Genomic DNA, 13,409 nt, shown 5'->3' with positions numbered 1-13,409 from the left:
GAAAATAGATGAGCAAGTACCCGAGAAATGCATGTTGCTGACTTGATAATAGTTTTTGCGTTATTATTCAAAATTATTTTTTCAACCCGTTTTAAAATATTTAGATTTGGCTCCCCATCCATTTAAAAAAAAAATGAGGAAAAACAAATAAATTGCTGAAATTTTTTTTTTATTGTTTAATTTTACAACTCTGGAGTTTTTTTTTTAAAGGTCCAATTAACCAAATTTCCAGTTTTTGCATTTTGGGGGTTTTTGAAACCGCCTTGAGTCTGGTGTATTAAATAACACCCAAAAAGCAAAAACTGAAAATTTGGTTTATTGGACCTTTTTTTTTAAAAAAAAAACTCTAGAACTGATTGTGTTCAATATTTTTTGACTTGTGGGCCAAATTTAAAGCTGGCATGAGCTTGGGGGATAAATGTGGAACAGTATTTTAAAAATATGAAATTACGTTATTTTCATCTAGAAAACTAAAAACAGACTTTATTTTTATGTTTGAAGTATATGTTGGATATTTTCGCCGTTCAAATACTGGAGAAAAGAAACCTAATAACAATTTTCCAACAGTTTACAGTATTTTTTCTACCAATTGATTGAAACAAAACAAAACATCTGTAATCTTTGACATCATTCTACTTTCATCAATTTGAGCGTTTGGTAACACATTACCATGAAATATGATGAAAATTTGGTTAACATTTAAAAAACAATTCACTCACATTAAAAGTGTGAAATTGACATCGAAAAAACATAGAACCTTTGGGAAAAAGATGTGTTCATCTACGCCTTCAAAATTGGTCCAAAAAATCGGAGGTTCAAAAAGTTTAATTTTAAAAACTTAAAAATTTTGATGAAAATAGAAGTCTAATCAACCGCAAACAATGTAAAGTGCAATATTCTGCATATGTAGGAATGTTTAAGCTCGTTTAAAAATATTTCACATTCACATCGCAAAAACTATTTTTCTCAACTAAAAAATAACACCAATGCTAAGATATTTTGGGAACTAATAATTGCAAAACAACTCAAAAGAATTTAAAACAGATTTTTCATTTCAAATGTTGAAATTATAGCTTGTAATTTATATTTTTACATGTTTTAAAAATGTCTGCCAGTCTGTTTGTCTGTGCACATCCAAAGGAATGGGTTGAAAGTGAAACTTTTGAAACACTTTCGCTAGACCCCGATAGAGGGCTACTTCAGAGCAAAACGGATGATTCTTTTTCAAATTCATACTTAAAATATCTCAAAATTATGATTGATTATGATTGATTGACGAAGTGGCCTACTTATCATCACCAAAAATAGCAGTGCTGAAAAGTTCAACTTTTCAGCATTTGTACCGTAAAGTAATACTTTTCGACACTGTTTTGGTTTTACTGGAAGATCAAAAGTGTTCTTGGAATTGCAAAAAAAAAATCTACGTTGAACGATTCAGCGAACAACAGTTGAAAAGAACTCAAACTCGCAACTTATTTACTAGGAAATCATTTTCGGATCAAATAAAAACAGTTTTCAGCTTGTAATTAATTTGAGTTTTATTCTATTTTGCATTATAATATACTTTTCATACGCTTTTTCCGTTTGTATCCATCTTTTTCTCACATAGTTTTTGTTTTTCTTTTTTATTATAAGTTGTATATTTTGCGAAAATCACATTTCTTTGCTGTTTATTTTTATCAATATTTTACACATTACTGTCTCCACACACGCATACCGTTTCACGTTTTACCTTAGCAGTAACATTTTACAAAAATTGAGTTTAAGCCGATTGCACACGAGTGTCTTGTCCCTCCTCCTTCTTATCTTTCTTAGCCACGAAACCATCCTTTCACGAACAAAACTTTTTTTTTTCTTTTTTAAATTGAAAGTCTCATTTTTGTATGTTTGTTTAGATTGAGTTAGGTTTGGCGGCGCAAGTTGGCCGCAAGTAACGTGGAGTGAATTTAATTCTATTCAATGCTGCTGCTGCTGCTGCACGCGGATACTCTCGTAACTGATAACAATCAGAGTTTTTTTTGGATTTTTACTTAAATTTGTTGCACTTGGTGCACATAATCATTGTAGATAAGGTTTAGTTAGTTTTAGTCGCGATTAGTTCGCGCATCGTTTTCCAATGTCGGTTTTCCATTTAAACATTGGTTAGTTGGTGATAGAAGCATTACTAACAAATAAAACTTGCTATTTTATTTAACATTTAAACGTAATAAAATACACGAGTGCGGTAAAACTGCATACAGCTCCTAACTAAGGTATAATCATTAACTAAAAACAAGCCAATTTGAACTAAAAATAAATATTCTTGCCAAGCGAATCACACTAAACAGAACACTTAAAAGGTAATGGAAACTTTCAACTAAAAATTAAACTATTCTTGCGCTATTTACAGAAAACATATGTTAGTTTAAAAGTCTGCCTACAAAGCAATATTTACAAACCTCCATGAGAATAATAAAATGAGTGTCTTGCCCCTTGCAAATTGTATTGTCAACTTCGCAAAAAAGGAAACAATTGCGCGAAACTCAGCAAAAACAAAACAGCAACGTGTGTTTCCGGAACAAGGCACCGGTTCTCGTGTTTCTGTTGGTTGTTTTTTTCTTGAGCGCGTTGAGTGTTTGCGGTGATAGTTTGCTATTACTTCCTATTAAATTCAGTCAGTCTCGTTTCAGCCACGCTCAGCCAAACTAGAAAGAGCAAAACTAAGGCTAATGGACGTAACCGTTTCCGTAACGATTGTTGCACGTAGTGAAACAAACCCGGAGCGCGAACTAAAACCGGACAGCTGCGCGAGCAAACAAAACCACTTCAACCTTTGAGGGCTAACCTCACTTCGCTTCGCTTTGTTCTGTATAAATCGTAACCTGAGCAAGTTTTGTTCCTACTTCCCACTTCCGGTAAGTCTTTCCTGTTTCCCATTGTTTTTGTTCCTAATAAAATCACTTTTCTCTCCTGAAACAACTCTTCTACTCCTTCCTTCCTACTTCTCCCTTCTCCTACAATAAGGCATATTCCGACGTTCGTTTATCCGTTTCGTTTCCGTTCCCGTTCAGTCTGATTCCTTCCTCTCGTTTCTCCTCCCCCTGTTCAGATCTTGGCGACGTGCGACTGCACCTGCAGCAGGTTGCGCACGTTGTCGTTGTACTTGACCAGCACCACCTTGTTCGAGTGGATGTTGAGCTTCTCGCCGGCGCACAGCAGCTGCAGGCAGCTGGCCCGCGTCAGAAAGTCCTCCAGCTTGAGCTCCCGGATGAGCTCGCGGGAGGACACCACCGTGGTGGTGCCGTTGCTAGGCGGACTGATTGCGGTGGTTGTTCCATTGGTTGTTGCATTCGCCGTCGGGGTGGGACAGATCTGGAACGGATACGGGGTACGATTTATTTACACAGGTCGGGAAAAGACGCTCGCCATGGTCGAACAAGAACGAATCACAATATGAATGACGATAACAACTGAGCTGTCAAAACTCACCTGCTTCATGACCGCCTCCTTCGATTTGAGCTTCAGAAAGTTGCACAAATCCGTCATCAGCACCCACTTGTCCCCGGCGGTGTCGTCCTTGAGCAGGTACAGCGGCGGCAGCGGCCGATCCGCCTCCTCGTACTCGAACACAAACTCTCCGCCCAGCTCGCCATCCTCATCGCTCTCCTCCTCGCTCAGTCGCCCGTTGACCTGCTTGGTCTGCCCGTTGAGATACGGTGCTGCGGTCGGCGTCGCTCCGTTCAGATGGATGTCGTTGAGAACCACGGCGCAGTCCTTGTACTTGCGTTCGCCGTACTCGTCCGACTTGACCGAGGGCACCTCAAAGTTCATGATGTTTGAGTTGGAGTCGCAACGCTTCGCAGCGGGTTGGGACGACGGAGGAGGGGGTGGTGGCGGTGGAGGACAGTGGTCCGAGGTCGACTGGCCGGAACTGCTCAGCGAAGAGCGCTCCGTGGTGGTCGAGTTGTTGTGCGATTCGTCGTGCGGAAAGTCTGGAATGTCGGCAAACAGATCGCAGCCGCTCTCTTCGAAATCTGGAGAAGACTAACTTGTTAGGATTTTAAGGTTCAACAATTAGAAACATCTCCACTTACCGTGCGCCTTCCACGATCCGTCCATCTTCCAGCCGGTCTTGGTGGAACTCAAGCTCTGGATGTCAATCAGGTGGTTCTCCAGAAACAATGCCATCTCGTTGTTCTCTGCCAGCTGGATCGGCGTCTGACCGGCGTAAGTCGCCAGCATCGGGTCCGCTCCGAACGCAAGCAGCAGTCGAACGACCTCGATGAACGAGTTCTCGACGGCTTCGTGCAGTGGACGAATGCCCGACGGCGCCGTTTCCGAGTGGCTCGCTCCGTACTGAAGCAGGTAGTTACAGATATCGAGGTGACCCTTGGCACAAGCCTCATGCAGCGGAGTGTACCCAGCGTTGTCCTTCAGATCCGGATCCATCTCCAGCCGCTCCAGACAGTACACGATCACATCCTGCAATTCAGAGTTTCTGATTAGTTGGTCAACCCCTCATCTTCCCCAACAACTCACCGTGTAACCTAACCTTGCGGCCTTGTGCATCACGCTCTCTCCAACGCCCTTGTTCAGCACCCAGCTTCGAATCTCCTTGTTGATGTGCGACTCGTCCTTCGTCTGGAGATTCTCAAACGCCGAAATGATCTTCTTCTTCGGAACCACCGGCGTGCTGTGCTCCCCATTGTTCACCGGCACCGGTTTCTTCTTCTTCCGGATGTAGTCGAAGCCAGAACTCCCCTTACGGCGGCTTTTGTGGGTCTTCTTCTTCCCGATGCCACGAAAGGACACCGGCGTGGCCAGATCACGCTCAGAAACAACCGAAGGCGTATCGCCTTCCTCGGTCACCCTCCCAGAATCCTTCAGCACACTGTCCTGCGTCTCATCGTCCAGATCTTCAATCTTCACTTTCACCGCCGACTGTCCACCACTGGTCGAAGCGACCGCTTTGTCCCTCTGCAGCTTCTTTTGCGCAAGAAACGACGCCACATGTTCCGTCTTGTTCAACATCTCATTGTACACCTCGTCGAACGTTACATTCTTCAGATCCTTCACACAGCCCAGCGGTGGCGCCGACTGCGGCCGCTCATCGTCCCCTCCAAACACTTCCCGTATGATCTCCTTGCTCTGCATGACCTTCTGCTCCGTTCTCGTTCGCGACTTGAAGATCGCCGTATCAAACAGCGACTTCTTCTTCCGGTTGAACAGTGCCTCACTCTCCGCTCCAGGCGTCGGCAACAGCTCAAACTCCGACTTTACCTTCACCGCGTCCTTGTCGTCTCCCTTCTTGCCCTTCTTGCCTTTCGCCATCAACTTCCGCTGTCTCAACATCCGCTCATGCAGCAGCTCAATAATCGACGAAAACTTCATGTTCCCTTCGATCTTTCTCTCCTCAACCTGCTGCTCCTTGTTCTTCGCTCCATGCTTCGCCGCAGCCTTCGTCTTGACCTTCTTGCCCACCCGCTCGGCGTCCTTCTGGTTGATCTTCTTCACAATCTCTGAGAACGTCTCCGACTCATCCCCACTGTGGTGCGAGTCCAAATCCGGCAGCGAAGCCGATATCCTGTGCACGTACTGTCGACCACCGATCGTGATCAGCTGCGGTGGAACCTTCAGCGAACGCTTGAACTCGTACAGCTCCTTCTCCCACCCTGGGTAAAAGTTCTCGCTCGTGTTCTCCGTTGCACAATCCTTGGAAGTCTTCTTCGGTTGACGACCCCGCTTCTTCGGTGGTTCACTCTTAACACCCTTCTTGTCCAGCCCCTTCCCCTTCCCATCCTGGCTGGTTCCCCGTTTCGTAGCCGACGACGGTGCCGATGATTCTGATGCCTTCTGCTTCCGCGTCCTCAACCGATGGCCAGCTTCGCTCTCTTCCGAGCTGTCCGAAGCCGAGGTTGTCTGCAGCTTCGACGTCTTCCGGATTCGCTTCTTCCCCGCCACCGACTTCCCATCGCTGTCACTGTCCAGAATTCTCTTCTTGCTAGCCTCCAGCTTTACGTTGACCATCCCCTTCTTCCCCTTCTGCGGGGTCACGCTGTCGTGCCGCTTGCGATCCTTCACAAAATTCCCCACAATCTTATCGTTCCGAAGCACCTTACTGTTCGACTTTTGCTTCTCCAGCACCAGCTTACTCCTGGACCGGGTCATCGTTTCAGCCTCATCCGACGATTCCTCACTCTCCGAAGATTCTTCCACCACCTTCGATCGCGAAGTCGTCCTCGGCTTCGCAAACTTTTTCGGCCCTCGCTTCTTCGGCTTCACCTCGCTCTTCTCCGACTCACTCGACCCGCTCGACTGCGGTTCCGCTTTGCAGTTTTTTGCCTGCGTCCCCGCCGATTCGTTCGTCTTGACGTCGTTCGACTCGCTGTCCGACGCGGTTCGTCCCTGTTTCACACTCTCGGACTTCACCTCAAGCCGCTTGTCCTTCTTGCCACCGGGCGACTGCGTCTTCGGATCTTCCTCGTCCGTGCTCATGTCGGTTCCGTTTTCCTGCTTGATCTGCTGCGTCTGGCAGCGGTTCAACTTTTTTGACTGCGCTTCCGGTTCCGACTCCGACGACGTTTGGTCCAGCTTCTTGCGCTTGCGCAGATCGCGAGCCTGATCCTCCTCCTCCTCTTCGTCCTCACCGTCGGTGTTGACGTCTGAACTTTTAAGCGGCACGCTCTGCCGATTTCTCAGCTTCCTCGCTCTCATCTTGGCACGCTGAACCACTCGTCGATTGTCGGACTCGCTCTCCGAGCTGCTGGATCGTCCCAGCTTTGCCTCGTGCCGCTGCTCTTGCTCCAGCCGCTGCTTCTCCCGCATGTTGCGAGCAATTTTCTCCGTCAGTTTTTCCATGGTCGAGTTCCGGATGGCGAGCAGCTGATCCTCCGTGCCGGACTGCTGCTGCTGCTTTAGCACAACCAGCGGTTTGTCTTCATCGCTGGAGCTGGCAAAGTCACCGATCTCCTGCGCCGCTGACCTTAGCACCTCCTGTGGGACTTCGGACAGGGTGCTGTTGGCCGTTCCCGGGAGGTCAGCACGAAACCCATCGTTCAGGGCTGCGGCTTCGTTGTCTCGTTTAGCGCCGATGCCTCGTTTCCGTCGGCCTCGCTTCTTGCCGGTCTGCAGCTGTTCGACAAACTCGTTGCAGGCACTGCCCCAATCGAGGATGTCCAGTGCCGAGGCACCTTCAATGTCCGCCGGTGGTTCAATCGGTTCCTTCGGGATTTCCACTGGTTCCTGCTTGACCGGAGAAGGTGGCTTCGGAGCCTGCTCCTGCGGCTGTTCCAGAGGCGCGTCAAAGGCCGGAATAGGAGTGTACGCTTTCATGGCGCCTTTGGAACGAAAATGCGACGGTGGAAATGCATTCAGGTCCATCGGCTTGTTGTCCTCTTCGGACATTTCCGAGCTGGTTTGCTTGCGCAGCTGGTTGTTCCGCTGTTCCTTCAGTTCCAGACTGTTGCGCAGCTTGGAGATTACGGATTGATCGGCGCCACGATGCTGCGGAGACGGACCGGAAGGACTAAGCGATTCCTGGCTGGAGTGGTGATACGGCGGAGTCGGTCTCTGATCCGGGCTCACTTTGGGTGCGTCACTGATCAACCGTGGGATGTTCTCGTACGATCGTGCCTGGTGGTTCTCCACGATGTTCGTGGGTCGTACCAGCTGCTGAACAACTTCCGGTCGCTTGTACTGCATCGGCGGTTGTTGCTGTTGCTGCTGCTGCGGTGGCAGATGGCCACCGTACTGGATGTGGGACTGCATCTGCAGCACCGAGGTCTGATTGACGACGTCTGGTCGGTCGGCCGGGCGAGGCGAAGGCTTTTCTACGGATGTTGGTGGCGGCCCTGCTCCGTAGTACTTCGGATCACCGTGACGAAAGGGCTGCCCGCGTTCTTCCAGGTGGCTGTAGGAGGGGCGCGGGTGTTCCTCGATTGGTCTGCTTGCCGCAGCAGCGTGATAGCTGGTAATGACCGAAGGATGGGTGTCGATCGGGTGAGACCCGACCCGCTGAACGTTCGGCTGGAGAACGGAAGGGTGTGTTTGTGCGGTGTTCAGGACACCCCGCGTTATCGATGGCATTTCCGGACGCTTTTCTGCCGAGTAGTACGTTCCGGCGGGTTGAGGACTTGCGGGTTCGTGCTTGATTGGGACTGGGTAGTAATCGCGTGGAGCGGCCGGACCGGGGTATTGCGGATGTCGGTAGTTGCTCTCGTAGGGACGATGAAGCGAAGGTTCCTCGACTCGAGCAACCTTCGTTGGTGATGTCTTGGGCACGGTCTCTGCTGGTCGCTTCTTAGCTGGGGCAAGCGTTGACGGGAGTCGAGTGGAGAACTTGCCTGCTTGCAGATCGGCGATCACCTCAGCAGACGGTGAAGCTTGCTTCTTGAGCATGCTCTCGACGAATTTGCGATCTTCGATGCGAGGATCGTCCATGTGGGATTTTTGAGCTGGGGGTTGTTGCTTTGAGCTACGAGCCGTTTCATGTGGCGGGTAGTAAACACTTCGACTGGATACCGAAGGGGCTTGCTTGGCTCCGCTTGGGTAGTACGGCTCCGCCTTGGGTGGTGCTGGTCCCAGTTGGTATGGATGTTGTGGGACCGGAGCGCCGGGGGGTAGCCTCTGTGGGTAGGGACCCGGACCGGGATAAGCACCCGGTGGGATTCCGTACGGAACCGGGTGTTCACGACCTTGTGGAGCGTACCGACTATCGTGAGGATACCGCGCATCAACCGATCCTCCAACGGCTCGGTAATTGGCCGACATGTACGCGTCAGTTTTCTTGTCATAACCGGGTGGTATCGCCGGATTGATGACCGGCATCTGGCGATGATCGGGTGGTGGTGGACCCGAAGGGGCCTTCGCCGAGTGCGGGTGGGGATGATGCGGCGGTGGAATCGGCTGTGGCTCACGCGGAACATGATATGACTGTGATGGTCCTGGTTGTGCCTGTTGTGGCGCTGGTGGAGCCCTCTCGGGAATGTGCTTCTTAAAGTTGGGGTTAAAGTTGACCTTCGGTACAACTTCGCGACTTCGACTGCTGTGACCGTAGTCATCGCTAGCGGTGGAATCGGCTTTGGTTTTGACCGTCTTGACCGACAGATCCAGCGGAGATTCTCGCTTCGTTGTGCTCGTGGCCGGTGCGATCGTCGTTGATGAGGCAGGTGCTGTCGGTACGGAGTTGGCGGTTGCAATCACTTTGACGGGGATGTTTTTGCTCATTGGAGGCTGGATGACCGGAGCTTGGCGTTCGTCCCGCATCGGAGGTCGCTCGGGGCCGTAGCCCGATGGACCAGGTTGGGGCGCCTGAGGTGGTTGACCATGGTGGGGTGTCTGTTGGTAGTGCCAGTTTGAATCTCTCGGCGGTTGAGGGTAGGGTTTTGGTTGCGGTGGTGTCTGGTATTGAGAAACGGGTGGGTAATGCTCAGCTGGGCGAGATTCTGGATAGACTGCCCGCGGTGGACCTGCTCGCTCGTCACGACTACTACTACTGCTACTGCTGCTGCTGTAGGCGTTGCTTATCACAGACGGTTGTTGATGGTGCTGCTGCTGTTGCTTATCCGGTGGACGATCGTACGGAGAGTAGGAACTTTTCGCTGGTAGACTGTACTGCGAGGGTTCGCCTCCTGCGGCCGGTCCCGGTCCTGGTGGGTACGCCGGATGTTGAGGAGCCTTAGAGCTCGACGGATGGGAGTACGGTGGGTAGCCGGGATGCCTTGGCACCTCACTGGGATTGTATTTGTGACCCGGTGAAGGATCGCGACTCGAAGGCTTCGGGTACATCATGTGAGGTTGTTCAGCTTTTCTCACATCCGTTTCCGGTAAACTCCGCGGCGGATACTGCTGATACTGTTGACTGTAGTGGGCGAGATTCTCCTGCGATGGTGGGTATCGTGCGTTAACCATCGGCGCTCTCGATCTACCGTGCTCGTCACGGTACTGATCTTGGTGTTTGTGATCCTGTTGAGGCTTGTATGCGTGATGACCTTGGGCACCAGGGGGGTGTCTCGCGTACTCCGGACCGGGTGTTCTTACGCTGGAGGTGCTACCTTGCTTCTCCTTCATCTGATGCGCCTGGTAGACTTCGGCAAACTTTTGCTCCATGTTGAAGTCCAGGCCCTTGTACCCGGGCTTGTACTGCTCCTTGTCGACTTCGATGCTGACGATCCGCTCGCCGTTTACGCTCGGATAGTACTGAGTATATTTGGTGACGGGTCCAGATGCTGGCGGAACAGGTCCAGCACCGTACGGCGATGGCGACGAGGACGATGAAGGACTAGGCGATTTGTAGTGTTGACCGGGTGGTTGCTGATACGCATGCTGCTGCTGCTGCACTGGACTCGGCGAGTTCTTCTGCTGAGAAGGGTGGTAGTGGTTCGGACTCGCCGATTGAGGCGAAGAGTTGGCACTGCCACCGCCGTGTGGACTCGCCACTACTCGGCCCTGGCTTGGCCAACTCGAGGGTGGATGCATCTGACCGGGTGGTGGGGGCACCGGTTTGGACACCGGACTCGGGTTCCGACTGTGCATCGGAGTTGGCGAGGGTGTCGCTGAAGGACTTGGGGATTGTTTGTGGTGTTGGTGGTGCTGCTGTTGCTGTTGTTCCGGGTAATACTTTGAGGGAGGACCACCCCGGTAGTACGGATCGTACGGAGAGCGATCGCGGGGTGCGACCGGTGCTGGCGATCGCGATGAGGACGCCGGCGACGGGGGCATCTCGTACGACTGTTTAAGCTTAAAGTCACGGTAGAGAATCTCCTGCGAGGAGGCCATCATCTGGGCTTCGCGTCGTTCAGCCGAAGGTGATCGCGACCTGTGGTACGATGAGTGGGGTTGCGGAGGATAGCTCTGCTGGTGCTGCGCTGGTGGTTGTCTTTCGTTCTGCTTCAATGTGATGATCGTGCCCTCCTGGCGGAGTTGCTTCTCTTTGTAGTCGAGTCGGAACTCGGCATCTTTCGACTTCGGAGGTTGGTGCTGCTGCGGCTGCTGCTGCTGCTGGGGTGGTTCCGGATAGTACGTTTTGACGTTGTTCACGATGATTCCTCCGGGATGAGCCGCGACAGGGGTTTGTTGCTGCGTTGGAGGTTCTTTGCCTTTGCTGGGCGGGTATTGAGGATAACCTTGATAGGTGTGCGGTCCTGGATGAGGTGGCTCACTGGTTAGTGGAGGAGGACCTTTCTGGTACTGCTGGGGTGGGTACCGGCTCCTGTCTGCTGCTCGGTAGTCGACAGCTGGATTCCAAGGTTTGGCAGGTTCGGGATGTGGCGTGGACGACGTGGAAGCCTTGTGAATGACGTGAACTTTGGGTTCCTCCAGTTGCTGGGTTGCTGGTCCCGGCTCCTGTCGGTACGGCGGGTAAGGCTTTGGAACTTGAGGTTTCTCAATTCTGAAATTGCTCAAACTTGGTCCGGATGACGTCGACGGGGGTGACGGTCCTGACTTGACAACGCTGGGATGCGGATCCGACGGGTTCTTGAGTTGCAGATCACTTATGTAGTTGCGCTGTTTGCTGAGTTCGGCAAACGACGTCGGATGCATGTTGTACGGTGATTGCTCGCTGGACGACGGTTTGGAAGCCATTCCGAAGCTTTTGGAAAAGTCCGGATTGGCGATTTGGAGTTCGTGCGAACGGTGCGCACCGCTGGTTGAGACACTTGGTGCCGGTGAAATACTGCTGCTCGGTTGTGACGATTGTGGAGCTGATGGTGGGGCTGCTGCCTGGACAATCCGGCTAAAGTCGGGCGTCTTCATCTGCAGCTGGCTCAGACTTCGACCTTGCTGTTGTGGACTGGGAGTTGTGGTAGACGCCGCCGTCGACGTTGTCGATGCCGTTGTCGGGGCGGCGGAGAACATCGGTTTGCTAAAGTCGGGAAGCTCTGCGTAGTACATTGCCGCTTTAGGCCGTTTAGCTTCCGCCTGCGGGGGTTGAGCAGCGGGTTCAGTCTCCTTGGTTGGTGGGGTTGGCGGTTTGGGCGCTACGGCTACCGTGGTCGCTTCCCGAAAGTCGAGCGAAGCACTACGACCGAACGTATCACTAGCACTTTCTTCACGCGGCGTGGCACTTTCGGCACTGTGATTGCTGTCGACCGAGTGTCGTAACCGCGGCTCTTCTGTCCGATTTGGTTTCACCTCTTCACTACCGTTGTTCGCGGGGCTACCACCACTACTGTCACTACTGTTACTGCTTGTGCTGAACGATGAACCCGGTTCCACGGATTCCGGTCGCATTCCACTACTGCTACATGCCGGCGGAGTTGTCTTACTGTCCAGCGTACCGCCCTTGAAGCCTTCTTCCTTTGCCTTATCATCCTGTCGCAGTGGACCTCCACCGAGACTCAGCGAAGACGTGGTCGCCAGAGTGGCTTCCCCACCGTTGGCCGTCTTCGTACTGCTGACCCCACTCATGATCAGCCGGCTGTTCTCCAGCCGCTTGCTGCTGTCCTGCATCCCGTTCAGGAGCGAGAACTTGATCACTTTGTGCATCAGGCTGCCGCCTTCTACCTTAACCTCAATCTCGTCGGCGTCATTACCTTGGGTAACGTCCAGTATGCTAAGATCACTTATACCGTTTATCTTTAAACTATTATCACCAGTTACGGGGTCCTTGATGCAATTACTGCTACTGCCAACGTAGCTGTTGTTACTACTCGTGGGAGTATCGTTCGCCGTCGTTGGCTTTGGCACAGCAGCTTCCGCCGGCACTTCGCTGCTGCTTGGTTCCGGCAGCTTCGGTTCAACCGGTCCATCGCTGCTGCTCACGCCGGTGTTACTGTTGTCTTGATGATCGGACGTCGAAGACGTCGACGGTTCCGGTGGCGGTCCAACCGCGCTCGACTCACATGGTTTGTCGTCCGCCAGCGGATCTACCGCTGGTGGTTCTGCCGGTTTGTCGGCTGATTCGCCGGATGTCGACTCGACCGGGCTCGACTCATTTTGGGCGGAAGCTTCTGCGGTTTGCTGCGGGGTTTGGGGTTGCGGGTCGACAACACCCGTGGTTGACGGCGTTTCCGGTGCCGAAGGTGGCGGAGGTTCCGGCTGACCGGGCTGTTCAATCGCCAGCGGATCCGTCGCCGGCTGTGACTGATCTTGCGGGGAAGCTACGTCCTGCGTCGGTTCCATGGTTCATTTGGTTTGTTCTGTGAACGGGGACGGAGAAAAAATGACACCCATTAGTCATGATAATATCATTATTTCGGAAATGAGTAAAGGATATTTTGCCACATCCCTTAAAAATTTTAGTAATTAGTCACACGTGCATGCCCGACTTCTGTAAACATTTTTGATTGAAACTCGAGAATCCGGCAACAAACTTCGATCAAATTTTGGGACAATGCACAGAATGGTAAGCCAAACAAAACGTTTTTGTTATTGTTTACATTGCGTGCTCCATTCAAGGTCAAACATTAAAACTCGATTTTCTGGGAACG

General features: G+C 51.4%; 1 protein-coding gene across 1 annotated transcript in view; it reads right to left on the bottom strand.

Annotated features, from left to right (window-relative positions):
• Nucleotides 1-1,520: 1,520 nt before the first annotated feature.
• LOC119768573 (serine/arginine repetitive matrix protein 2-like) overlaps nt 1,521-13,409 on the bottom strand; it is a 90,488-nt gene continuing 78,599 nt past the window's right edge. Inside the window, exons 5-8 of the mRNA XM_038258585.1 lie at nt 4,519-13,118; nt 4,074-4,461; nt 3,469-4,013; nt 1,521-3,351 (exon numbers count right to left, since the gene is read on the bottom strand). Of these exons, the coding sequence (XP_038114513.1) occupies nt 3,085-3,351; nt 3,469-4,013; nt 4,074-4,461; nt 4,519-13,101 (9,783 nt within the window). The 5' untranslated portion in view covers nt 13,102-13,118 and the 3' untranslated portion in view covers nt 1,521-3,084. The remainder of the gene's footprint in view (nt 3,352-3,468; nt 4,014-4,073; nt 4,462-4,518; nt 13,119-13,409) is intronic.

The sequence above is a fragment of the Culex quinquefasciatus genome, chromosome 3 (genome assembly GCF_015732765.1).
Source record: "Culex quinquefasciatus strain JHB chromosome 3, VPISU_Cqui_1.0_pri_paternal, whole genome shotgun sequence".
Taxonomy (NCBI): domain Eukaryota; kingdom Metazoa; phylum Arthropoda; class Insecta; order Diptera; family Culicidae; genus Culex; species Culex quinquefasciatus.
Note: the sequence above shows the minus strand (reverse complement) of the source record. Positions and strands in the feature narration are given on the sequence as shown.